At 46.8% G+C, this 27673-nt stretch overlaps 1 protein-coding gene and 1 non-coding gene across 4 annotated transcripts; one reads left to right on the forward strand and one right to left on the reverse strand.

Annotated features, from left to right (window-relative positions):
- Positions 1–5: 5 nt before the first annotated feature.
- F12 (coagulation factor XII) lies at positions 6–27510 on the reverse strand. Of its 3 annotated transcripts, none has more exons than XM_070793332.1 (16): positions 27397–27510; positions 22994–23073; positions 11771–11899; positions 11347–11404; positions 7987–8086; positions 7127–7197; positions 6732–6842; positions 6478–6609; positions 6224–6328; positions 5893–6064; positions 5607–5818; positions 5289–5508; positions 4902–5038; positions 4657–4806; positions 3955–4100; positions 6–143 (listed from the first exon to the last, which is right to left on the reverse strand). In XM_070793332.1, exons 3-16 carry the CDS (start codon positions 11825–11827, stop codon positions 99–101), a joined length of 1716 nt encoding a protein of 571 aa, XP_070649433.1. In that variant the 5' UTR covers positions 11828–11899; positions 22994–23073; positions 27397–27510; the 3' UTR covers positions 6–98. The 3 variants fall into 3 exon arrangements, with proteins under 3 accessions (XP_070649433.1, XP_070649432.1, XP_019820267.1); XM_070793331.1 differs by lacking the exon at positions 6–143 and adding an exon at positions 3534–3863 and having other exon boundaries at positions 27397–27484; XM_019964708.2 differs by lacking the exon at positions 6–143 and adding an exon at positions 3534–3863 and having other exon boundaries at positions 5607–5791; positions 27397–27470.
- Positions 8575–8681, forward strand: LOC139184324 (U6 spliceosomal RNA). The gene has a single exon (XR_011567902.1). It is a non-coding gene; the product is annotated as a U6 spliceosomal RNA (small nuclear RNA).
- Positions 27511–27673: the final 163 nt, after the last annotated feature.

Here is a 27673-nt window from a genome sequence, read left to right on the forward strand (position 1 = left end):
GGCTCAGAGTGCGCCCCTCGCTTCGCACTTTCCAGGGTTGTCCAGCTGCGCCATGTGCCCACGATGCCCAGGACACTATGACGTATTCAGGGGCGTGGTTATGAAGTTGAGGTAACCGTGACGTCACATAGGGGTTGCCTACGCTGGAGAATAGGGTGGGGGTGAGGCCGCGGTTGTACCTATCGCCTGAGGCGGTTTTAAAGTTGGCCTGAAGGAGGGAATTGCACAGCAGTCAAACTAACTCTAAAACAACAACAACGAAAACAAAGCTCTTACTTAAATGGTCCATCAGGCACAGCATCAGTTCAGTTCAGTCGCTTAGTCGTGTCCGACTCTTTGTGACCCAATGAATTGCAGCACGCCAGGCCTCCCTGTCCATCACCAACTCCCGGAGTTCACTCAGACTCACGTCCATCGAGTCGGTGATGCCATCCAGCCATTTCATCCTTGTCGTCCCCTTCTCTTCCTGCCCCCAATCCCTCCCAGCATCAGAGTCTTTTCCAGTGAGTCAACTCTTCGCATGAAGTGGCCAAAGTACTGGAGTTTCAGCTTTAGCATCATTCCTTCCAAAGAAATCCCAGGGCTGATCTCCTTCAGAATGGACTGGTTGGATATCCTTGCAGTCCAAGGGACTCTTAAAAGTTCTCCAACACCACAGTTCAAAAGCATCAATTCTTCGGCACTCAGCCTTCTTCACAGTCCAACTCTCACATCCATACATGACCACAGGAAAAACCATAGCCTTAACTAGATGGACCTTTGTTGGCAAAGTAATGTCTCTGCTTTTCAATATGCTATCTAGGTTGGTCACAACTTTCCTTCCAAGGAGTAAGCGTCTTTTAATTTCATGGCTGCAGTCACCATCTGCAGTGATTTTGGAGCCCCAAAAAATAAAGTCTGACACTGTTTCCACTGTTTCCCCATCTATGAAGTGGTGGGACCGGATGCCATGATCTTCGTTTTCTGAATGTTGAGCTTTAAGCCAACTTTTTCACTCTCCACTTTCACTTTCATCAAGAGGCTTTTGAGTTCCTCTTCACTTTCTGCCATAAGGGTGGTATCATCTGCATATCTGAGGTTATTGATATTTCTCCCGGCAATCTTGATTCCAGCTTGTGTTTCTTCTAGTCCAGCATTTCTCATGATGTACTCTGCATATAAGTTAAATAAGCAGGGTGACAATATACAGCCCCGACGTACTCCTTTTGCTATTTGGAACCAGTCTGTTGTTCCATGTCCGGTTCTAACTGTTGCTTCCTGACCTGCGTACAGATTTCTCAAGAGGCAAGTCAGGTGGTCTGTATTCCCATTTCTTTCAGAATTTTCCACAGTTTATTGTGATCCACACAGTCAAAGGCTTTGGCATAGTCAATAAAGCAGAAATAGATGCTTTTCTGGAACTCTCTTGCTTTTTCCATGATCCAGTGGATGTTGGCAATTTGATCTCTGGCTCCTCTGCCTTTTCGAAAACCAGCTTGAACATCAGGAAGTTCACGGTTCATGTATTGCTGAAGCCTGGCTTGGAGAATTTTGAGCATTACTTTACTAGCGTGTGAGATGAGCCCAACTGTGCGGTAGTTTGAGCATTCTTTGGCATTGCCTTTCTTTGGGATTAGAATGAAAACTGACCTTTTCCAGTCCTGTGGCCACTGCTGAGTTCTCCAAATTTGCTGGCATATTGAGTGCAGCACTTTCACAGCATCATCTTTCAGGATTTGAAATAGCTCAACTGGAATTCCATCACCTCCACTAGCTTTGTTCATAGTGATGCTTTCTAAGGCCCACTTGACTTCACATTCCAGGATGTCTGGCTCTAGGTCAGTGATCACACCATCGTGATTATCTGGGTCATGAAGATCTTTTTTGTACAGTTCTCCTGTGTATTCTTGCCACCTCTTCTTAATATCTTCTGCTTCTGTTAGGTCCATACCATTTCTGTCCTTTATCGAGCCCATCTTTGCATGAAATGTTCCCTTGGTATCTCTAATTTTCTTGAAGAGATCTCTAGTCTTTCCCATTCTGTTGTTTTCCTCTATTTCTTTGCATTGATCGCTGAGGAAGGCTTTCTTATCTCTTCTTGCTATTCTTTGGAACTCTGCATTCAGATGCTTATATCTTTCCTTTTCTCCTTTGCTTTTCACTTCTCTTCTTTTCACAGCTATTTGTAAGGCCTCCCCAGACAGCATACATGAGTTTAAAAACAAAAGAAAGGTGCCCTGTCTGGACAGCCAGACACCTCAGGCCTGATAACTATTCAACCCTCAGAATGTGGTTCTCAGACATGAGGAGTATCAGAATCTCCTGGAAAGCTGTTAAATAGATTGCTGGGTCCCAACTCAGAGTTTCTCCCATCCTGTACTGTGGGATGTAGCCAGAGAAAATGCGTGTCTAACAAGTTCCCTGCTGACAGTCCAGGAACCACACTTCGAGATCCACTGCCCTAGTGAGAATTAGGGCAGGGGTAAGGGGCTTCCACGGAGAAGGCGATGGCACCCCACTCCAGTACTCTTGCCTGGAAAACCCCATGGATGGCAGAGCCTCGTAGGCTGCAGTCCATGGGGTCGCTAAGAGTCGGACATGACTGAGCGACTTCACTTTCACTTTTCACTTTCAAGCACTGGAGAAGGAAATGGTAACCCACTCCAGTGTTCTTGCCTGGAGAATCCCAGGGATGGGGGAGCCTGGTGGGTTTCCGTCTATGGGGTCACACAGAATCGGACACGACAGAAGCGACTTAGCAGCAGCAGCAGCAGCAGCAAAAGGCTTCCAAGCCAGCAGCCTTAAGAGCCTACACCACGGTTTTAATGTTGAGTACTTTTTTTTGTTTTTAATCTTTTGGTAGCGGCATGTAGGATCTTAGTTCCCCCACCAGGGAATGCACCCCCTGTATTGGAAGCATGGAGTCTCAGCCACAGGACTGCTAGGGAAGTCCCTAATGTTAAGTACCTCTAACAATGGTTCTCAACCTCCACTGCTGATATAATCACCTGGGGAGTTTTAAGAACATCCTGCCACCCACCTGCATCCCTAGAAATATTGACTTAGTTGACCTGAGGTAGATATTGGGCATAGGTTCAAAAAGCTCCTCAAGGTGATTTGATGTACAGTCGAGGTTGAGAACTCCTGTTCTGTAAACTTAAAATATTAGTTTCATATTCATGGAATCACTTCGCACTGGTTTGGTACACAGTGTGGCTTAGTAAATATCAGCTGGACATGAATTTAAATATTGCATCAGATCTCAATAGATTCTGTTCCCTGGGTCTGAAGAAGTTGAGTACCAGTATACTATTTTGGGTAAAGAATTTGCCTGCAATGCGGGAGCCCTGGGTTCGATCCCTGGGTTGGGAAAATATCCTGGAGGAGGGTATGGCAACCCACTCCAGTATTCTTGCCTGGAGAATCTCCAAGGACAGAGGAGCCTGACAGGCTACAGTCCATGGGGTTGCAAAAGAGTCGGACACAATTGAGCGACTAAGCACACAGCACATACTGTCTTGGCATTTCCCAACAGGACCTTGAAGAGCTGAACCTTTCAAGCAGCTTCAAAAGCACTTTATTGAGTGCCTATGCCATGCCTGGCCCCGGGCTGGCAGCGCTGGGGGGAATGGAAAACAATCCTTGCTATCCATAATCCCCCGTCAGCCACGCTTCCATTCCAGAACTGCTCAGAAGGGAAAGCAGTCGCCGGGCTGTCAGGAAGCGGTGTGCTCCCGAATCCAGGCTAGGTAGTTGGCCACGTCTGTGTACACACCTGGCTTGAGGCGGTTGCCGCAACCTGAGCCCCAGCTGACTATGCCTCGCAGGATGAGCTGGCGCTCAGGGGTCTCATCCTCACACACTAGAGGGCCTCCGGAGTCACCCTGGATTGGGGACACGTGGCTCAGGGTCCTTGGCTGGGAGTCCGCCCTTGACTGGGTTGGGGAAGGGCGCCAAGCGGGGCCCCAGGCTCACCTGGCATGCGTCGGTGCCGCCCTCGAGGAAGCCAGCGCAGAGCATGCCCTGGGTGAAGGCTGCTCCGTGCACGTCGGGGGCGGAGCAGCGCTGCGGGTCGATGAGTGGCACCTGAGCCTCCTGCAGGAAGCTGGAATATTCCCCACCTGCGAACCGAGAGCACCTTCCTCACACCCTCCAGGGTCCGCTTGATGCCCAGGACATGGACCTGGCTTTACTAGGCTCTTTCAAACCCGCTATAATCTCCTGTCTCCCTCGCAGCAAGCCCAGGAGGGAATGAGTTGCCTTTAACACCTATCTCATAGACAGGAAGGCAGAGAGGAGCTGTGATGTGAATGAACCAGGAGAAACAGGACTGCTTCTGAACCTCACCCCCACTTCCCATCCAGTGGCTCAAAACCTTGCTCCCCATCCAACCCACCTGCGGCTCCATCGCGGGCCAGCGTTCTAATAGCCCTTGCAGCCCAGTGCCCAGAGGGAACCCAGAGAACATGAGGCTCTCCTGCTTCGCCATAGGAGTTCTGGGGACTTCCCCACTCCCCCGACAGTGAATTTCAAGCCGTTGGAGAAGCAGACTGCAGAGGCAGGGGCTCTGCGTGTCCCCACAACCCACCAGATCGGCCCCACCTGCCCACCTACAGGCTTCTCTTGCCTACCCCGGTGGCCAGAAGCCTCCTTCCCGCTTCCAGCCGTTCTGCCTACCCTCGAACTGGTGACCCCAGCCGGCCACCTCGCAGACTGCGGCTTCGGATTCGGCGGGGCGGGCGGCGGTACTCGGCAGGCACACTGGCTGAACGAAAGGCGACGGGTGCGCGCAGCAGCCGTCCGCGCTCTCCTGCAGGCGCACCAGAGCTAACCCGGGCGGGGAGAAGCGTAAGACCCGGACGCCCGGACTTCGAGCCCTGCCCACCCTTCCCCCAGATCCCCGCGGGGGCTCCTCCACGCACCCAGGTCGTGCTGGTAGGTGATGGGCGAGAAGGCCTCGTGCAGGCGGTAGTCCCGCACTGCCAGCGTCTGGCACTGCTCACAGCTCTGGTTGTGGCGGTCCTGGCCGAGCACCACGGTCAGCTCCTTCGGCGCGGGTCTGGGGACAGGATCGGGAAAAGGAAGAGCGCTCAGAGCGGGCTACTGGCATCCTGCGGGAGCCCACTTCTTCCGAACCCCCAAATAGGTTTCGGCTTTCTCCTGGGAAGCTCTGAAAGGGAGAAGGGGGCAAAGGTGGGCGGGGCCGCAGAGAGGTAGGTCACGAGTTCGGGTGTTGCGCGGAAGCTGAGCGCAGAGGAGAGAGGCGCTAGGGAGGTCCCGGGCTGGGAGCTGAGCTCGAGGACACTCGCCGGTTCTGCAGACAGTGAGCCGCAGTCAGCACCCAACAGGGAGCGATGAGGCTGCCGGCGCAGAAATGTTGGTCCCAGTACAGCGCGGCGATGTAGGGGTGCGCCCCGGGGAGCGCCACCAGTCCTCCGACGACGCGGTTCAGCGAGGACAGCCATTTGCGGAGCCGCTGGCCACAGCCCCCGGGGCCTCCGCTGGCCAGAGGAGTCGGCGAGCACCAGCCTGTGGGAGGAGCCCAGGCTGAGGACCTGGAGACCCACTGTCGATCGGTTGGAATATAGCTCGTCCTACGCCCTCTACGCTCGCCCCTTCCCAACTACCTGAAGTCAGGGATGGAAGCGGGGTCTGGGTCGTGGACTCAGGTTTCTGCAAAGCCGATGGCGAGGGCAAGGGGAAGTGCTCGTGCCCAGCTGCGGCCTGGCACGGTGCCAGGCGGCAGTAATTCCAGCTCAGTCGGTCGCCTTTCCAAATGAAGCACCAAGGGCGGGTGTCGTTGTCGGGGTTCCTGTAACCACGAGGTGGGGTGGAGGCGCTATTTTGAACGTGAGAAGCCCTAGAAGGGCCCTGGAGCGGAAGGGGACTTCCAGCCGCGTCCCACGCGCGCACCGGCAGAAGGCGTGGTCGCCCAGTCCCCAGTTCAGCACTTGCTCTGCGGTCACATTCCAGTAGGTGGCCTCGGAGGCCCACGACTGACAGGGTGCGCCGGACAGCGTAGTCCCCGCCATGCCGCGGTAGCTGAGACCGCGGTCGCGGTCGTCGTAGCAACTCGCCTTGAGGTCTGCAGAGAGAGGAGGCTCCCCGCCGCTAGGTGATGATTTGGTCCCTGCCCCCCGCCCCCAGCCGCCCTCTCACCCACGGCGCCACTCCCCCTCCTCCCTCTCTGCAAGTCCTTCCCACGTGGGGGTAGGGCTTCTGCTTCCTAGAGACCTTAACTCACCTACATCGCACAAACGTCCCGCGAAGCTAGGGGCACAACGGCACAGGCGATGGCCCTCCGCCTGCAGGCAGCTGCCCCCGTTGAGACACGGGTTGGTGCGGCAGACTGGGAGGAGGAGCACTCTGAGTCACCCCTAGGCCCAAAGACGGCCCAGAGAGCTCCCTCTTACACTGGCACAGCACCTGGCCTCCGGCCAGCCTTTCTTCCTCACCTTCCACTCTGGTCCCTGCCCAGCTCCCCACCAGTCTACTCACCCTGGCTGGCCAGTGGCTTGCATTGGGCATTCGGACCCTTGCACTGGCACTTGACCACACCTGCTGGCTCAAGCCTATGCCATATTTCATTCTCATGGAAGAACCGGAAAAACTGGGGCTCAAAGCACTTCTCTGGGGACAAAAGGAGAAGAGGGACCATGCCAAGTCTCCGGGAATCCACAGGACTTCTTCAGTGGGTCTGAGGCTGCCCCTGTTTCCCAGTGTCCCCATCCCTGGCCTCAGCATCTCCTCACCTTTCTGGCAGTGCTTCCCAGTGAAGTGATCTGCACAGATGCAGCGTGGGCCATCCGGCATGTTCACACAGGTCCCTCCCTTCTGGCAGGGATTGTGTTTGCTGCAGTGGTCTGAGAGATGGACACAGAGGGAGAAAGAGCAGGGAGCCTGAGTCAGACAGATAGGGGCCAAGTCCCTACCCAAACGTGCTTGTCTTTTGACTTTGGCCCTCCAAGTTTCCAAGCCTTAGTTTACCCACCTGCAAAATGAGGCTACCCACTCTTAGAACTTCTCCCTCTGGGGGAGAGGGAGATAGGTGGGCCCAGAATCCCATGTATTTTGGGTCTGATGATACCCAGGAGAGGAGGTAGGGGTGGGGAGAGGGCCCTGGGTCACTCCAAAAGTCGTATGGCACCTTTCACTTTCTTGGGCTCCAGGCAGTATGCCCATCGTTGGTCCTTCTCAAAGTTGGGGGTAGTAGCACACCTGTAGAAAGAGAGAAAGCTTAAGATGTGGAAGTGACCCAAGTGCCCATCAACAGATGAGTGGTTGAAGAAGAGGTGGTACATACACAATGGAATATTACTCAGCCATAACAAAAGAATAAAATATTGCCATTTGCAGCAACATGGATGAACCTAGGGAATTAGTATACTAAGTGAAGTAAGCCAGATAAAGATAAATATTATATGATATCACTTATATGTGGAATCTAAACAATAATACAAGTGAATCCATATACAAAATAGAAACAGACTCACAGACATAGAAAACAAACTTACAGTTACCAAAGTGGAAAGGGAGGGGCTAAATTAGGAATATGAGATTAATGGAGAGAAACGACTATACATGAAATAAATAAGCGACAAGGATTTACTGTATAACACACGTAATTGTTTTCAATGTCTTACAATAACATATACACACACACACACACACACATATGTATTCTCCAGGCCAGAATACTGGAATACTGGAGTGGGTAGCCTTTCCCTTCTCCAGGGGATCTTCCCAACCCAAGGATCGAACCCAGGCTCCTGCATTGCAGGCAGATTCTTTACCAGCTAAGCCACTTGGGCAGCCCATGTATGTATGTATGTATATATATATATATATATATATATATATATATATATATATCTGAATCGCTTTGCCCAAGGGGCTACTCTCACCTCCCCTATCACAATCCCCTCTCTTCAAGCAGGGTTCCCTGGACAGAAGGGTGGGCAGAGTCCACAGAAGACCCCTGCTCCAACCCTTCCTGGGTAGTCTTACCAAGGTCGGGGGCCTGGCCGGCCTCTGTGGATGCATTTATGATGCAGCTGCCGGTGGTACTGGAAGGGGAAGTGGCAGGGTTCCCCGGTGACAGTGAGAACTGCAGGGATAACACACTCTTTAATGCCTTTCCCCGTGCCCCCACTGACCAGGAACCACCCTCACAGTCTGGATGGAAAAAGGATAGACCTTTGAAAAAACCTTCAAGACCATGCGTGCATGCTATGGGGATTATCCAGGCAGGAATACTGGAATGGGATGCCATGCCCTTCTCCAGAGGATCCAGGGGTTGAACCTGTGTCTCTTATGTCTCCTGTACTGGCAAGCGGGTTCTTTACCACTAGTGCCACCTGGGAAGCCCTACCTTCAAGACCATACCCTGCTTAAGAGTTGGGTTCTGGAGTCTGACAGCTGGAGTGGACTCCTGACTCCACCAATTACTAACTGGGTGACTTTGGACAAGTCTGCAGACCCCAGGCCTAGAAGACTGCTTGCCATAAAACAGGCACTTAATAAATACTTGCTGAATGTTGAAGTTACTTGACCATTCTGAGCCTTACTTGCCTCATCTCTAAAATGGCAAAAATAGTGCTCGCTTTGGCAGCACATATACTAAAATTGGAACGATACAGAGAAGATTAGCATGGCCCCTGCGCAAGGATGACACGCAAATTCGTGAAGCGTTCCATATTTTAAAAAATAAATAAATAAATAAAATGGCAAAAATAATACATAGTAAAGATGAAGGGTTTAGGTTTTGCAAGATTAAAGGAATTGTAGATGGATAGTGGTAAGGACTGCACAACAGTATCATCATACTTAATACCACTGAAATGGACTTAAAAATGGTTGAGGTAGGGACTTCCCTAATGATCTAGTAGTTAGGAGTCCACCTTCCAATGCAGGGGATATGGGTTTGATCCCCAATCAGGGAACTAAGATCAAGATCCCACAAGCCGTGGAGCAATTAAGTCCTGAGTGCTGCAACTACTGAACCTGTGCTCTAGATCATAAGTTCTGCAACTAGGGAGGCCCCAGTGTGCCTCAACAAAGACCCAGTGCAGCCAGATAAGTAAATAAATGGTTGAGGTAGAGCATTTTATGTTATGTGTATTTTACCACAATACAAAAAAAATAATAATGATACAGGTCTATTTGCACAGAAAGATATTCATATAAAGTAAGTAAAAAACAGCATGTCCTATTTTTTTACAAGTATTTTTACATATGCATAAAAAAATAAATCTAGAAGGATATCTCCAAAATTTCTAAAAGTGGTTTTTGGAAGATAGTGGATTGTGGGTAACTTCTCCTTCTCATCTATTTCTGTAACTTCTGTAGTTTTTACAGTAAAAATATTGCTATCATAATTTTTTAAAAATAGTACAATTGAGCTTCATTATTCAGATTCCGTGTTTGCTTATCTGCATGTCTCGCTAAAATTTATCTGTAACCTCAAACCAATACTCAAGGTGCTTTCATGATCATTTGTCGACATGCACAGAGTGGTGAAAAATTTGAGTCACCCGAAGTGCACATTCCCAGCTAAGGTCAAACGAAGTGATGCTCTGCTTCTTGTTCAGCTCCTACTGTAAACAAGTGTCCTTTTCACACTCTATTTAGTGCCACATTTTCAAATTTTGTGCTTTTGGTAAATGATTTTGCTTGAAAATGGCTGCCAAGTAGAGTGCTGGAGTGTGGTCCAGTGTGGTCCTATGCACAAGAGGGCTGTGATGTATATTATAGAGGACATTTTCAGACTAGGTAAGCTTCATCCAGGTGTGAGCTAATACTGTCACTGGCCATGAGTTCAGTATCAATGAATCAACAACATCTATTAAGGAAAGTGTCTTTAAACAAAATCACACATAAGGCAAGGTTATATATTGATGGTGATGAAAATGTAACCAGAACTCACAGGAACCTAACCCTATATTTCCTCTAGGAGTAATGGCGCTGTTTTTGCTAATTCAGTGTTCATGGTGACTTTATAGAATACGACTGCTAGGAATAATGAGAACTGACTGTATATACTTCAAAGGAGTGTTATGAAACTTAAATGAGATTGTGTCTGTAAAACACTGAGAGTCTGGCACAGTCTGTGTTTGATATACATTAGCTCATATTTTGTTGTTAAAGGCACAGTGGCTCTTGTGCTGAGGGCCAAATCACGGACAGGATAGTAAAGAAAGAGGGAGAAGCATCTGAGATAGACCTTTAAGATGCAAATGGAATGGGAAAAAAAGTAAGTGAAAATTGCTCAGTTGTGTCCAACCCTTTTCGACTGTATACTCTATGGAATTCTCCATGCCAGAATACTGGAGTGGGTAGGCTTTCCCTTCTCCAGGGGATCTTCCCAACTCAGGGATTGAACCCAGATCTCCCACATTGCAGGTAGATTCTTTACCAGATGAGCCACAAGAGAAGCCCAAATGGAATGGAGGACCTTAAGTTTGTGATTAGGCAAGGACAGAGCAGCTAGGTTGGGTCAGGCCAGAGGAAGGAGAGCTATTTGGCTGGGTGTGAAGTGCTGAAGAGAGGAGATGAGGTAGTCAGAGTTGGCTGGGCTGGGCCTCAGGGCCATGCTGAGGGACTGTCCCATCCCACCAGGCCAGGCTTACTAGAGCAAGCTCTAGTTTGCAACTCTAGGTAAATATTTAGTGTCTAGAAGAATAAAGACAATAGGGAGCTAGAGGGAGATGGCAGATATCCCTCATCTAAAAGGAAACTTGATAATAAAAGTCAATATATTTTAAGCATTTACCATGCACCAAAATGTGGGCTGAATGTCTCACCAGGATAAATGACTCATTTCTCCTTCTCAGCAACCTTAGGAGTTTTACCATTACCAGCCTCGTTTTACAGGTGGGGAAATTTAAGCTTGGAGAAGTCAAGTCACTGACCCAGAGCCACCCAGCCCATGAGTGATGAGGCTGAGATTCAGAAGCATTTGGGCTCTAAAGCCCTGCTCTCAATCCTTTTTTGTCCGTCAAGGGCCCTGGCCTTTGTGTGGCATGCCTGATGCCTGTGAGATACATCAAGAAGAGGAAAGGATGAGACAGGCCTGGGAAGCTGAGGAAGAAGAGCAGGTGCTGGGCCAGGCACTCAGATACAGCCCCAACCTGCCCTCAGGGAGCACACAGCTCACTATCACTCTGGGTCTGCAGCACCCACTTGCACAAGACCCGACACATAGCAGGCACCAGGTCTGAATGCCAGCCAGAAAACTCAGGGGGTAAGAGTGAAGACTGCCCAGGATCTTCCCTCCTACTCCAAGGGCCAGAGACTAACAATCTGCACACCCCCCCATGACTCATCCCTGTCCGAGGCTCTCTCTGGAGGTGGTCCCAGGCTACTTACCCACTGTGTGCTCACTCTCTGTGAGCTTATGCTTCTTGGGGCCCTTCCAAGGTGGAGTCTATGGGGGAGAGAAGAAGACAGGGAATTTTTCCAGAAAGTCATTGCCTGCTCCTGTCCCATGCTAGTCCCCAGCTTCCTCTCACAGCCCTGAAATGCAGAGATTTCCTCCAAAGGCCTGGCCTCATCTTTACTCCTCCTGTTGTCTCCTCAGTTTCCCTCTCCCCCAGAAATGCAGGCCACGTCCTCATAGCCACCAGTCTGTCTATTCTCTCTCTCCTCTACTTGGGCCTTATGGGCTTGCCTCATCTTTCCAAACAGGACTTCCAATCTCCTGTGCCAAAAGGTCATGGTCAGAGGCCAAAGCTGTGATAGGGACCCACTAGGGCCATCCCAGTATAACCCTCTTGGTTCCCACAGTCCTCACCGAAACCGTTGACTCCAGGCTCACCAGCAGGGCCCCCAGGAGCAGCAGAGCCCTCATGGCGTCTGTCTGTTGGTCCAACCACTTGACCAGGAGTCCAGATCAATAGAACTGGTCAAAGGTCCCTGAGGCCTGGGGAGCAGAGGTTGGTTGAGCTGCCCTTTTAGGCTGTTTATGGAAAATCAAGCAGAGTTTCCTTGATGAACCCCTAAGGATGGGAAAGCTGGGAGCTGGTGTGCAGGAGTAGAATAATAAGGAGTGGGACTCCCCCCATCTTTCCCAGATAGTAGAACTGGAAGCAGGAAGAGGGGTTGCCTCATTTCCGGTCCTACTGGGGATGAAGAGGGTAAGGAAATCCAAGAGAAACTCCCTACTTTGGGAATCTGAGAGTCCATGGGGAAGTATCTTGTTGTTTAGTTGCTAAGTCATGTTCGACTCTTTTGCAACCCCATGGACTGTAGCCCACCAGGCTCCCCTGTCCATGGGATACCCCAGGCAAGAATACTGGAGTGGGTTGCCATTTCCTTCTCCAATGGGGAAGTGTATTCATTTTCTATTGCTATCTAAAATTAACCACAAACTTTGCAGATTAAAATAATACCCATAGTTAGTTCACAAATCTCTGGGTCTAAAGTCCTATACTGCGTGACTCAGTTTTCTGCTCAGTTTCACAAAACTGAGTTCAAGGCTGAGTTCTCTGGAGGCTCTGGGAAAAATTCCCTTCCAAGGTCATTCAGGTCATTGGCAGAATTCAGTTCTTTGCATCTGTAGAAAGTGAGGTCCCTGTTTCCTTGCAAGCCATCAGCTAGGGGCTGCCCTCAACTGCTAGAAGCTTCCTGCATTTCTTGCCATAGAGTCCCTTCAATTTCCCAAGCCAACAACAAAGAATCTCTGCCATGTTGACTCTTTCTTACCCTTTGAATTTCCTCTGTTAGGAAGAACCCTGTCCCTTTTAAGGATTCATCTGATTAGGTCAGACCCACTAAGGAAAATCTCCCTCTCTTAAGGTCAACTGATTTAGGACCTTACTTATAGTCATAGCATTCTTCTACAGAAGCCTCTAGATTAGCATTTGATTAAATAACTGGGAGAAGGTATGTTTACAACGGGATCTTGGGGGCCATCTTAGAGTTCCACCTACAAAGTAAGTAAATGACCCCATGGAAAAAAATACCAAAAATACTAAACCAAGAAGTGCTAAAATATGCAATTGGAGCGCAAGGGAGGGAGGTATGTTGGGCATGTATTATTTTTCCTTCCTAACAGCCATTTATTTTGGTTCAGTAAGGATACCCTGATTTTTCCTTTGAAAACTATTCCTCCTTCATCCCCTCCATGACTCTCTAGAGCTGCCCACTCTACCCTCAGTTCTAGGGCTGGGGATATGGCCTAGGTCTGGCCAATCAGAGTATGGTATTTCTAGGCCACAGGGATTGGTTCAGGGATAAGCCATACACAAGCTTGGCCTATCGGAGTCAGCCCTGGGACTTTTCACCAGAACTTTTAGGATAAAGGTCCTTTCTTCCTCTTGGAGTCCCTAAGAATGCAATCCTGGAGATGTTGATGGCCACCTCTGTCACTGCCTGAGGAGGTCCTGCCTGAGAATGAAGCATATGTTTGACTTCTGAGCCCAGGTCATAAAGGGATCACAGTTTCAGTCTTGGTCTCATGGATCACTCACTCTGGGGGAGGCCAGCTGCCATGCTGTGAGGACACTCAAGCAGCCCTTCAGAGAGGCCCATGAGGGAAGAAAGTAAAGTCTTCAGCCAACAATCAGCACCAATTGGACAGCCATGTAGCCATGTGAATGAACACTTTTGACATGGATATTGCAGCCCCAACCAGCATCTGACCTGCAACCCTATTAGAAACCTCAAGCCAGACCATCCAGCTAAGCAGCTCCTAAATTCTTGAACCTCTAAAGTTGTGAAAATCCTAATTGATTTTTGTTGTTTTAAGCCATAAATTTTTGGATTATTTGCTACTCAGCATTTGATAACTAAAACAGGTAGAGTAATTATTGATTATTTTATTTGAGAATCTGGATCCTAAAACTAGAGATAGCCTCAAGAATTCTCAGTTACAGGTACCAATTAAAACCAATTTGAGTGGACTTCCATCGTTTTCAATCAAAGAAGTCCTGACTGATCCAAAGTAATTTCTGGGAAATGAAGTGAAGACAGAATGTAGCAAATTCTTGATTCTGATGAAAGAGAGGCAGGTCATGGAAGACTTCTTGGGACAGAAACAGCAACAGGAGGGCAGGAATAGAGGCACCACTTCAACAATTGTTTTCAAAAGTGGAAGTAATGGCTAATAAGACCATGATGAAAGTGAAGTCATGAGAGGTATAGACAAGCTCATTAAAGTGAAAGCACCTTCATCAGGTCTTGATTTCAGTTCCTGAATACAGTCTGTGACCCAGAACTGGTCCCCTACTGGCTCCTTCCATCTGATGAGAAACCAGCTCTCCCTCCAAATGGAAGGGGCCTTTTAAATACATCGTCACAAAGAATAGGGAGTTGCAGGTGGGAAAGGAGAGAAGGGTTTCCAGGCAGAGCAAGTATGACAACTTCACAGAAGCCTGGAGGTGGCACGTCAGGTGAAGAATGTGGTAAGCACAGGCTGCTTCATATGGAATATGACATGAGACAACCAGTCTGCTGGGACCAGAGATGGATATCCACGAGTATTTGGATGTTCAGCATCTGTTCCCCCCTCCTCTTCCTCTAGTCTGCCAGTTTCTACTTGGGGTTGTGTGTGCATATACTAAGTTGCTTCAGGTGTGTCTGACTCTTTGTGACCCCATGGACTGTAGCTCACCAGACTCCTCTGTCCATGGGATTCTCCAGACAAGAATACCGGAGTGGGTTGCCATGCCCTCCCCCAGGGAATCTTCCCAACCCAAGGACTGAACCCACATCTCTTAAATTTTCTGCACTGGCAGGCAGGTTCTTTACCACTAGTGTCATCTGGGAAGCTCATATTTGGGGTCACCCCACCCCTATTGCCATCTACTCTTCCCCAGTATATATAGGACACATTCCAACCTGGGAGGTTTATTTTCCAGCATCATGTCTTTTTTGCCTTTTCATACTGTCCACGGGGTTACCCAGGCAAGAAAACTGGAGGGTTTGTCATTCCCTCCTCCAGTAGACCACATTTTTTCAGAACTCTTCACTATGATACATCCATCTTGGGTGGCCCTGCACAGCATGGCTCATAGCTTCATTGAGTTACACAAGCCCCTTTGCCATGACAAGCCTGTGATCCAATATGCTACTGGGGAAGAGCAGAGGGCAATTAATAATAGCTCTGGCAAGAATGAAGCAGCTGGGCTAAAGTAGAGACGATGCTCAGTTGTGGATGTGTGAAAAGTACAGTCTGATTCTGTAAAGAACAATATTGCATATGGACCTGGAATGTTAGGTCCATGAATAGAGGCAGATTGGATGTAGTCAGGCAGATGGCAAGACTGAATGTTGACATCTTAGGAATCAGTGAACTAAAATTGACAGGAATGGTCAAATTTAATTCAGATGATCATTAGATCTACTACTGTGGACACGAGTCCCTTAGAAGAAATGGAATAGCCATCATGGTCAACAAAAGAGTCTGAAGTGCCATACTTGGGTGCAATCTCAAAAACGACAGAATAATCTCAGCTCCTTTCCAAGGCAAACCATTCAACATCACAGAAATCCAAGTCTATGCCCCAACTACTGATGCTGAAGAAGCTGAAGTTGACTGGTTCTATGTAGACCTACGATACCTTGTGGATCTAACACACACTAAAAACCAAAAAAAAATATATAAATATATATATATATATATATATATTCTTTTCATCATAGAGGATTGGAATGCAAAAGTAGGAAGTCAAGAGATACCTAGAAAAAAAGGCAAGTTTGGCCTTGGAGTACAAAATGAAACAGTGCACACTGGTCATAGCAAACACCCTCTTCCAACAACGCAAGAGATGACGCTACACATGGACATGGACATCACCAGAGAATCACTGAAATCAGATTCATTATGCTCTTTGCAGCCAAAGATGGAGAAGCACTATACAGTCATGAAAAACAAGACCTGGAGCTGACTGTGAATTAGATCATGAGCTCCTTATTGCAAAATTAAGGTTTACATTAAAGAAAATGGGGAAAACCACTAGGCCATTCAGGTAGGACCTAAATCAAATCTCTTATGATTATACAGTGGAGGTGATGAATAGATTCAAGGGATTAGATCTGCTAGACAGAGTGCCTGAAGAACTATGGATGGAAGTTCATAGTGCTGTACAAGAGGCAGTGACCAAAACCATCCCAAAGAAATAGAAAGGCAAGAAGGCTAAGTGGTTGTCTGAGAAGGCTTTACAAATAGCTGAGGAAAGAAGAGAAGCAAAAGGCAAGGGAGAAAGGGAAAGATATACCCATCTGAATGCAGAGTTCCAGAGAAGAGCAAGAAGAGATAAGAAGGCCTTCTTAAATGAACAATGCAAAGAAATAGAGGAAAACAATAGAATGGGAAAGACAGATCTCTTCAACAAAATGGGATATATCAAGGGAACATTTCATGCAAGGATGGGCACAGTAAAGGACAGAAACCACAAGGACCTAACAGAAGCAGTAGAGATTAAGATGGGGTGGCAAGAATACACAGAAGAACTATACAAGAAAGGTCTTAGTGACCCGGATAACCACAAGGGTGTGGTTACTCACCTAAAGCCAGATATCCTGGAGTGTGAAGTCAACTGAGCCTTAGGAAGCATTACCACAAACAAAGCTAGTGAAGGTGATGGGATTCCAGCTGCGCTATTTCAAGTTATAAAAGATGATGCTGTTAAAGTGCTGCACTTAATATACCAGCAAATTTGGAAAACCCAGCAGTGGTGACAGGACTGAAAAGGTCAGTTTTCATTCCAGTCCCAAAGAAGGGCAATGCCAAAGAACATTCAAACTACTGTACAATTGTGCTCATTTTACATGCTAGCAACATTATGCTCAAAATCCTTCAAGCTAGGCTTTAGCCTAGTACATGAACCAAGAACTTCCAGATGTACAAGCTGGGTTTTGAAGAGGCAGAGGAACCAGAGATCAAATTGCCAACATTCATTGAATCACGGAGAAAACACAGGAGTTCTAGAAAAACTCTGTTTCATTGACCATGCTAAAGCCTTTGACTGTGTGGATGACAACAAACAATGGAAAATTCTTAGAGATGAGAGTATCGACTACCTTACCTGTCTCCCGAGAAACCTATACTTGGATCAAGAAGCAATAGTTAGAACAGGACATGGAACAACGGACTGCTTCAAAATTGGGAAAGGAGTACAACAAGGCTGTATATTGTCACTCTGTTTAATTCACTTCTATGCATAGGACATCATGGGAAATGCCAGGCTGGGTGAATCACAAACTGGAATCAAGATTGCTGGAAGAAATATCAACAACCTTAGATACGCAGATGATATCACTCTAATGGCAGAAGATGAAGAGGAACTAAACAGCCTCTTGATGAAGGTGAGAGAAGAGAGCAAAAAGGCTGGCTGTCTTTAACTCAGCATTCAAAAACCTAAGATCATGACATCTGGTCCCATCACTTCATGGCAAATAGATGGGGAAACAGTGGAAACAGTGACAGATTTTATTTTCTTGGGCTCCAAAATCACTGCAGATGGTAACTGCAGCCATGAAATTAAAAGGTGCTTGTTCCTTGAAAGGAAAGCTATAACAAACCTAGACAGCATATTAAAAAGCAAAGAAATCATTTTGCCAACAAAGGTCCATATAATGAGAGCTATGTTTTTTCTTGTAGTCATGTATGAATGTGTGAACTGAACCATAAAGAAAGCTGATTGCTAAAGAATGGATATTTCCAAATTGTGGTGTTGGAGAAGACTCTTGAGAGTCACTTGGATTGCAAGATCAAACCAGTCAATCCTAAAGGAAATCAACCCTGAATATTCATTGGAAGAACTGTTGCTGAAGCTCTAACACTTTGGCCACCTGCAAGGAGCCAACTCATTGGAAAAGACCCTGCTTCTAGGTAAGATTGAAGGCAAAAGGAGATGAGGGCGGCCGAGGATGGGATGGCTAGATAGCATCACCAACTCAATGGACATTAGTTTCAGCAAACTCCAGGAGACAGTGGAGGAAAGAGGAGCCCATAGAGTTGCAAAGAGTCAGAATCCTGGGAGAGAGCACCCATTGATTGAGTTTAGGTCGTTAGTGTAGGGAGAGGGTGATCTAGTCCATTAGGCTTCCATAGTGGGAGGTGGTCACTGGAAATTACCCTTCCCTTACACAATAAGGGAGTTGTTCTTCACAACTTAGCGACTGAATAACAACAACTTCCCTATTGTGTGGGGGAAGGGTAATTTCCAGTGACCACTTCCTACTATGGAAGCCTAACGGACTACATCACCCTCTCCCTATGTTAAGGTAATCAGAGAGACCTAAACTGGGCAATGGGCTCTCACTCCCAGGATTCTGAATCCTGAACAGGCCACACAAGCAAGGATGGTGAAAAGTGCTGGGGTTGGAATCTGCCATTTCACCAACTGTACCCTGGCCAGATTGTCCCTGCTCCATGGTATAAGTCAGGATGCTTTCCAAAACCCAAGCTTAAGTAGCAAGGCAATTTAAATTTATCATTTCATATTGTAAAAGATCTAGAGTGGAGGGGTCCAGGAACAGTGCTTTCAGTAGTTTAACAATGTCATCAAGAATCCATGTTCTTGGCTGATTCACACTGTTGTGCAGCAGAAACTAACCCAACGTTGTAAAGCAATTATACTCAAAAAAAAAAAAGAACCCAAGTTCTTTTTTCTTTTGTTTACTACGGTCTTCAGCATGCATACCTTCAAGCTGATTCCTTCATGGCCACCAAATGGCTACCACAGCTCCAAGAATCATGTCTAAACTCCAGTGAAGAAGGACCTTTCCTTCCATTAGATCATTCTTAGAAATGAGGAAAGTTTCCTCCCCAAAATTCCCAAGCAGACCTCCTCTCGTGGCTCAATGGCCACAATTGGGTTATCTGCTACTCCTAACCAATCTCTAGCAAGGGTAAGGGGTTCTCTATGACTGGCTTAGGCCAATCAACCCTGGAGCCAAGTCAGGGGCATGTAGGTCAAGTGGCCTCAGGAACAAAATTGGGACTCTGCAAAAGAGTAAGAAATAGATATTAGGTAGACAACCACGCTTGAGAAGCTGAAGTTGAACGGTTCTATGAAGACCTACAAGACCTTCTAGAGCTAACACCCAAAAAAGATGTCCTTTTCATTATAGGGGACTGGAATGCAAAAGTAGGAAGTCAAGAAACACCTGGAGTAACAGGCGAATTTGGCCTTGGAATATGGAATGAAGCAGGGCAAAGACTAATAGGGTTTTGCCAAGAAAATGCACTGGTCATAACAAACACCCTCTTCCAACAACACAGGAGAAGACTCTGCACATGGACATCACCAGATGGTCAACACCGAAATCAGATTGATTATATTCTTGCAGCCAAAGATGGAGAAGCTCTATACAGTCAACAAAAACAAGACCAGGAGCTGACTGTGGCTCAGATCATGAACTCATTATTACCAAATTCAGACTTAAATTGAAGAAAGTAGGGAAAACCACTAAACCATTCAGGTATGACCTAAATCAAATCCCTTATGATTATACAGTGGAAGTGAGAAATAGATTTAAGGGCCTAGATCTGATAGATAGAATGCCTGATGAACTATGGAATGAGGTTCGTGACACTGTACAGGAGACAGGGATCAAGACCATCCCCATGGAAAAGAAATGCAAAAAGTAAAATGGCTGTCTGGGGAGGCCTTACAAATAGCTGTGAAAAGAAGAGAAGTGAAAAGCAAAGGAGAAAAGGAAAGATATAAGCATCTGAATGCAGAGTTCCAAAGAATAGCAAGAAGAGATAAGAAAGGCTTCCTCAGTGATCAATGCAAAGAAATAGAGGAAAACAACAGAATGGGAAAGACTAGAGATCTCTTCAAGAAAATTAGAGATACCAAGGGAACATTTCATGCAAAGATGGGCTCGATAAAGGACAGAAATGGGATGGACCTAACAGAAGCACAAGATATTAAAAAGAGGTTGCAAAAATACACAGAAGAACTGTACAAAAAAGATCTTCACGACCCAGATAATCACGATGGTGTGATCACTGACCTAGAGCCAGACATCCTGGAATGTGGAGTCAAGTGGGCCTTAGAAAGCATCACTACAAACAAAGCTAGTGGAGGTGATGGAATCCCAGTTGAGCTATTTCAAATCCTGAAAGATGATGCTGTGAAAGTGCCGCACTCAATATGCCAGCAAATTTGGAAAACTCAGCAGTGGCCACAGGACTGGAAAAGGTCAGTTTTCATTCCAATCCCAAAGAAAGGCAATGCCAAAGAATGCTCAAACTACTGCACAGTTGCACTCATCTCACATGCTAGTAAAGTAATGCTCAAAATTCTCCAAGCCAGGCTTCAGCAGTACATGAACCATGAACTTCCTGATGTTCAAGCTGGTTTTAGAAAAGGCAGAGGAACCAGAGATCAAATTACCAACATCCACTGGATCATGGAAAAAGCAAGAGAGTTCCAGAAAAGCATCTATTTCTGCTTTATTGACTATGCCAAAGCCTTTGACTGTGTGGATCACAATAAACTGTGGAAAATTCTGAAAGAGATGGGAATACCAGACCACCTGACCTGCCTCTTGAGAAATCTGTATGCACGTCAGGAAGCAACAATTAGGACTGGACATGGAACAACAGACTGGTTCCAAATAGGAGAAGGAGTACGTTGGGGCTGTATATTGTCACCCTGCTTATTTAACTTATATGCAGAGTACATCATGAGAAATGCTGGACTAGAAGAAACACAAGCTGGAATCAAGATTGCCGGGAGAAATATCAATAACCTCAGATATGCAGATGACACCACCCTTATGGCAGAAAGTGAAGAGGAACTCAAAAGCCTCTTGATGAAAGTGAAAGTGGAGAGTAAAAAAGTTGGCTTAAAGCTCAACATTCAGAAAACGAAGATCATGGCATCCGGTCCCATCACTTCACAGGAAATAGATGGGAAAACAGTGGAAACAGTGTCAGACTTTATTTTGGGGGGCTCCAAAATCACTGCAGATGGAGACTGCAGCCATGAAATTAAAAGACGCTTACTCCTTGGAAGGAAAGTTATGTCCAACCTAGACAGCATATTCAAAAGCAGAGACATAACTTTGCCAACAAAGGTCCATCTAGTCAAGGCTATGGTTTTTCCTGTGGTCATGTATGGATGTGAGAGTTGGACTGTGAAGAAGGCTGAGTGCCGAAGAATTGATGCTTTTGAACTGTGGTGTTGGAGAAGACTCTTGAGAGTCCCTTGGACTGCAAGGATATCCAACCAGTCCATTCTGAAGGAGATCAGCCCTGGGATTTCTTTGGAGGGAATGATGCTGAAGCTGAAACTCCAGTACTTTGGCCACTTCATGCGAAGAGTTGACTCACTGGAAAAGACTCTGATGCTGGGAGGGATTGGGGGCAGGAGGAGAAGGGGACGACAGAGGATGAGATGGCTGGATGGCATCACTGACTCGATGGACGTGAGTCTGAGTGAACTCCGGGAGTGGGTGATGGACAGGGAGGCCTGGCGTGCTGGGATTCATGGGGTCGTGAAGAGTCGGACACGACTGAGCGACTGGACTGAACTGAACTGAGACAACCACAGTTGTAATTCCTACATTCTGGTCCTCTAGTGGTCCTTTATTCCTACTTATTTCCAAGTGTATTCCTTCTAGCTGATGCTATGAACTGTTGAGGGCATTCCCATGATGTAAATTCCCTTTTGTATAAGTAGCTAGAGTCATAGTCCAATGCTTCTAGCCAGGAACTTTCACTCTCCCTTATCCCTCAAATCTAACCAGCCTTCAAGTTCTGTTCATTACACTGCCCACATATTTCTCAAAACTCTCCACTTCTCTCCATTCCTATTGCCTCTTTCTTTGACTTCCAGAAAAATCAAGGTATCAACTCTACTGAAACATAATTTGAGAACCGCTGGTGGACATCTGTCATTTCCCTTCTTTAGCATCCATTCTCCCTTTATCTAGCAAAAGCCCTCAATGTTCCTTTGGAAAGGGGCCCATTCCCCCTTCCATCAAGTGGACAGAAGAAAGCTTACCCTTTCCCTCAGCTGGAGGTGGAGTGGACATGTGATACAGGCCTGGCCAATTAGAACACTGCCTCTTTTGGAAAACTCAGGATGCTTAGATCCTTAATTCAAGGAGGAATGTTTCTCATGTTTATTCATTCTAGTTTATTTTCATTTAAAATCTTTTTTGGTTAAATTTAAGCTCTTTAGAAGTTACTTTTAGTAATTGAGACACATTACTAATACTGTAAGAATTGGCGAGACCTTGATTTAAAATTCTCTTTGTACTGAAGTTTCCTTTCATATGTATTTTGTAAAATGAAACATTAAATTTTTTGTTAACTTAATTTTTTTCTTAAAATAAAGACTTTTTCACAATTAAAAAAAAGAACACTGCCTCTTTCTGTCCTCAGTGATTGGTTCAAAAGGAACAAATCAAACCAATCAAACTGACCCAAATCAAACCAATGAGAGGCAACCCCAGGATTTTTTGCTAGGATGAAGTTAGAGTCTTTCTCTTTCTATAAAAGTGGCCCTGTTGGCAGGAAGTGAGCTTGAAGCTGCTGGCAGCCATTAACATCTCAGGAACGGGCTGAGATAAAGCCCCCCATCTCAGGGGGGCTTCCTTGTTGGCTCAGTGGTAAAGAATCCACCTGCCAGTGCCGGAAACTCAGGTTCGATCCCTGATCCAGGAAGATCCCACATGCCGCAGAACAGCGAAGCCGGTACCCCACAGCTACTAAACCTGTGCTCCAGAGCCCAGGAGCCGAAGCTACAGAAGCCCACACGCCTAGAGACTGTGCTCTGCAACACGAAGCCTGCACATGACTAGAGAGTAGTCCCTGCTCACCACAATTAGAGAAAAGCCCACACAGCAGCGAAGACCCAGTACAGCCCAAAATAAATAAATAAATTTTAAAAATAAATAAATAAATAAAAGCTGAGTCAGAATATGGGAAAAACAAATTTTGAGTGACGCAATTTGAGACCTGAGATGCATTGACACTTGTAATCAGAACCAAGACTTGTACTTTTAAATTACTTAAATCAATACATTTCTTTTTTTTTTTTTTTTTTACCTTAGCCAGTTTTAGTTGCAATCAAAAACTCCTAACTGATGCAAACAGGAATTCATTCATACGTTGTTACCATCAAGTTCCTAAAACAAAAGAAAACAAAATCCCTAGTGATCAGCTCTGTAAGTCAGTACCCTAAAGAACAGAAGAACAATGACCTTGGAAGTAGGGAGTGGAGGGAAAAAACAGCAATGAACTTGAATCAGGAAAACTTCAAATCCCATCTTGGCCACTGACCCCCAGTGTGATCACTGAGTCAGGTGCTCAGCTTTTCTGAACCTTGATTGCCACAACTCTTTAGGGAGGGACTGGCACTCAGACAATCATGGCTTGTTGAGATGCTTGAATGGGGATTCATGTGAAAGGGCCAAGCCTGGCATCTGATTGGGACTCAGTCTGTAGGAGTTTACAAAGAAACTTTCCCTAGAAAGACTATAAAAAATAAACAAGAGGAAAAAAAAGAAAAAAAATTTAAAGGAAAAAAAAAAAAGGAACTTTCCCATGTGGACACCTCTACCCCTACTTTAGCAGTTTCTACACACATGCCAGTTCCTCCTGAACATCTGGGTCCCTTTGGATCAGAGCAGAAAGGTACTCAGGTTTCTGTCTTCCCACAGCTGGAGCATCTACGGGATCAGAAGGGAGAAACTATCAAGTTCCTGCTCACAAGTGCTTGGATCCACACAGACACACACAGACAGCGCTTCTTCATAGCAGGGACTTGGAAGGAAGATTTCAAGAAATGGCAGAAGTGCCTATTCAAAGTCAAGTTTAGGAGGTCAGAAGGTACCCAGCCCACCATCCTTCATTCCTCCTTACTTAGTGGCATCATTTTTCTCCCAAGTGTTTAGGCTGTCACCGTGGAACCTTTGTGCAAATGGAAGCCCCTCCTTCCTCCAGATGAGTGAGGCCTGTCAGAACTTCTGTGATGATGGAAATATTCTCTAGCCATTAGTCATGTGTGGCTATTGAGCACTTGAAAACTGGCTAGTGTGACTGAGGAACTGGATTTTCAATTTTTTAGTTAATATAAATTTAAATAGCACATGTGGCCAGTGGCTACTGTATTGGACAGCACAGCTCCACAGTGTGACAAGAGGGAGAGGTCTATGAAATATTGTTGGAGAGCTACATGGGCCTAGATCAAGTTGGGCCCTAACAGGACATGCAGAACAGTTTGGGTTTTATTTATAAGTGTAATGGGAAGTGAATTAGTTATCTACTGCAGCTAATAAGAGATGACAAATTGCTCCCAAATTTAGCAACTTACATTACAAACCTTTACAGGCATACTTCACTTTATGGCACTTCAAAGATAGTGCAAATGGGGGAGGATCCACTTCCAACTTCATTCATAAGGCTATTGACTTCATTCTTCTTGATGGTTGGCCAGAGACCTCAGTTCCCAACCATGTAGGCCTTGCCATAGGTCAGCTTACTTGAGGGTGACATTTCGTTACCTTTCGTCACTTTTACTGCTTTTGTTTTTTTCTTTTGGGGGCTGTGTTGGGTCTTTGTTGTTACATGCAGGCTTTCTCTAGTTGTCACAAGCAAGGCTACTCTTTGTTGCAGTGTGTGTGCTTATCATTGCAGTGGCTTCTCTTGTCGTGGAGCACGGCTCTAGGCAAACAGGCTTCAGTGGTTGTGGCACTCGGGCTCAATAGTTGTGTTTAGGGCTTAGTTGCTTCGTGGCATGTGGGATCTTAGTTCCCTGACCAGGGATTGAACCTGACTCCCTACACTGCAAGGCAAATTCTTAACCACTGGATCACTAGGGAAGTCCCCTGATCTCCCTTTTTAAAAAGATCATTTTGAAAAAATAAATAAATAAAAAGATCATTTGGGCCATAGGTAGAGAATGGGTTGAAGAGTCAGATTCTGGGAATTGTGTGAGATACCTTCCCATCCTTATCCCATATCAGTCGCCAAGTCTTATTTGTCCCATCTCCATGATAGCTCTCAATCTGGTCACTTCTCTGCATCCCCTGGCCACCTCCCCAGCACAGGGTATCATTCCTCTTTCTAATGGTTCCTCTTAAAAGGACCTCCTGCCTGTCTTACTCAGGATGGTGGTGGTGGTTTAGTCACTAAGTCATGTCCGACTCTTGCAACCCCATGGACTGCAGCCCACCAGGCTCCTCTGTCCATGGGGTTTTCCAGGCAAGAATATTGGAGTGGATTGCCATTTCCTTCTCCAGGGGATCTTCCTAACCCAGGAAGATCCTGCATTGCAGGCAGATTCTTTACCGACTGAGCTATGAGGGAAGCCCTTACTCGGGATACATGGTTCTCAACAATGAAACCAATTCTGGGTAACTTAGGCAGGCAAGGAACTGACTGGGTGCTTGTTAAATCCACCTACCCTCCTAAGGCCGGGCTACATCTCCTCCCCCTCTTCTTCTACTGTCACCATAACAAACCCTCAATGGTCCTCTAATGTCTGATGTGAATCACTTGCTTTGAATTTCAAAGACCTATTTGCAAACATTGGAAACATGCTCCAGATACTAGGGACCTTGGAGAGGAAATTTTGCCTTCTCTCTAATTTCCCTAGTGGAAAGCAGGGCCTGCCTCTGCATTTTATAAGTTTCCTCCTAAAGTGGAGGGGTATTCAGATGCTGGACACCAAAATAATAGGTGTTTACAAGACAGCCTAAGCCTCTCTCTTCTGACCCTTCACCCCACCCCTAGTATGGCACACAGTAAGCAAATATGATCAAACTACTTCCTGGTTTAACACACCCTGGACAGCTCCTCACTACCCTCAAAATGAAGTCTAAACTCCTTGCCTAGCTTCCAAGGAGCTCCCTAATTCAGGCCTCTTTTGAAGGCCTGAGCGTCATTTCTTGCCCCCACCCCTCACCAAGCATACCCCAATGTGCACCTGAAACTCTAGTTCAGTGCTCTGCCCTCAGGTGCCAAATGTATAAGCCCTCACCACCTTCCTCAATAGAACTCTGAACATGTGCTGCCTCTTGCCAGAGCTCTTTCCTTCCCACATCAGTTACCTCTGAAAACTGCACATTCTAACTTAACTCCCAGGTCTCACTTGGACATGACAGCCTTCAGTGGGTGAGGTACCTGTCCTTTGTCCTACTGACCACTGGTTTTCCTTCTTTCAAGGTACTTATCTTCATTCCCCAAAATATCCTAGATCTATGCATTTCCCCGCATCTCCACTGCCACCTTCTCAGTCCAAGTCATCACCCCCTGTCTCCTGGAATTCTATAGCCTCCCCACTGCTCGTTCTGCATCCATTCTTGGCCCCTTTAAAGTCTATTAGCTAGAGTAATCTTTTAAAAGGCGGTCAAAGGCTTTGAAATCTTTCAAAGGCTTCACATTTCATTTAAGAAAAACAAACTCTTCTCCATGGTTTGCAAAGCCTTCCCGGATCTACTTAAATCCCTGCTCTTTCATTTCACATCAGACTTTTGGGCTCAGAAGCTACACAGGCCTGCTTCCTGTTCCCTGAACATAGCAAACTTACTCTAGGCTCAGAGCTTTGCACTTGCTATTGCCTCTGCTTGAAACTCTGTTCCTCTAGATCTTTGTGTGGTTGGATCTGCTCAAATGTCACCCCCTGAGACCAATTCCCTTCACTATTTTGTCTTTCTTTCCTAATAGCATTTATCATTCTCTCAGACCACCCCAATTATTTGTTTACTCATAGGATTACCATCTTGATCCTCCTTCTTGCAGGTAGGCAGAGAGACTGACTATCTTGCTGGCACCACTGTATTCCCCAGCTCCTGGCTCAGTGCCTGGCACGAAGTATGTGCTCTGCATTTTGGGATGAATGAATGGATAGGAACCAGAGAAGCCTAGTTCAATCTGTCTTTGCTTTACTTGCAAGTTTGGGCAAGCCTCCGTTTCCTGGTGTGTGAAGTGAGGGTGGAGGGAGTAGGATGTTGAACTAGAAGTTGTTGATTAGCTGTAAAATTTCAACCTTGTTTTCTTCCTAGTCTTAGGCCTAAAGCCAGCCACTGGACCCCAGCTCCCCACCTGTATAATGGGTGTGAGCTCATTCCTGCGGCTTGGGGTGGTAGCGCTGCCTTATAAGGCAGCAGAGGCCGAGGGCGGGCGAAGCCGTGTGGGTGGAGAGAAATCACAACATCCGGCTGTGGGGGCAGGGCGGGGGCGCCCGCAGTGGGCAGGCCGGAGGCCAGGTCACAACTAGGGAGGCCGCCAGCCTTCTCTAGGCCTCTCCCTGCCTCCGATGTGCGCCCTCCAGGATGGGCCGACCCAAAAGCATACAGACGGATATACAAACTTGCTTGAGGACGGCCTGCAGAAGGCCTAGGATGCCCGACGCATCCCCTTTAAACCCTGGAGAAACCAGGGTGAACCAAAGGGACCACACCCACACCTAGTGGTCCAATCAGAGTGCAGTGCTGAGAATGACTGACCTTCGTTCATCCAATGAAATACCCGATGTCCGGGGCGTGATCCAGAGATCCCACCTCCGTTGTCCCCGAGGAGGGCTCGACCCTAATTGGCAGTTCGGTATCCTACGAAGGTGCAGAAATTCGAACGTAGGGGCTGAACCCCACCGCAAACCAACCAGGAAGAGGTGACGTTTTAGGTCCTGCCCGCCCTGTTCCTTTGAACGAATCCCTAGCTCCGGGGGCGGGGGATGATTAAGGGCTTGTCTAATGGGAAGACGGCGCGGGGAGCGCTCGCCCA

Source organism: Bos indicus, chromosome 7, assembly GCF_029378745.1.
Source record: "Bos indicus isolate NIAB-ARS_2022 breed Sahiwal x Tharparkar chromosome 7, NIAB-ARS_B.indTharparkar_mat_pri_1.0, whole genome shotgun sequence".
Classification (NCBI taxonomy): Eukaryota; Metazoa; Chordata; class Mammalia; order Artiodactyla; family Bovidae; genus Bos; species Bos indicus.

Bases quoted from the DNA above. Each gene is read 5' to 3' on its own strand.
- F12 (XM_070793331.1), bottom strand. From the start codon at position 11,827: ATGAGGGCTCTGCTGCTCCTGGGGGCCCTGCTGGTGAGCCTGGAGTCA. The intron at 7,198-7,986 runs GTAAGACTACCC...CTCTTTCTACAG, and splicing joins CGGCCAGGCCCCCGACCTTG to GTGTGCTACTACCCCCAACT. The intron at 5,039-5,288 runs GCGAGTGTCCTC...TCCTGTCCCCAG, and splicing joins GCTCACTGTCTGCAGAACCG to ACCCGCGCCGAAGGAGCTGA.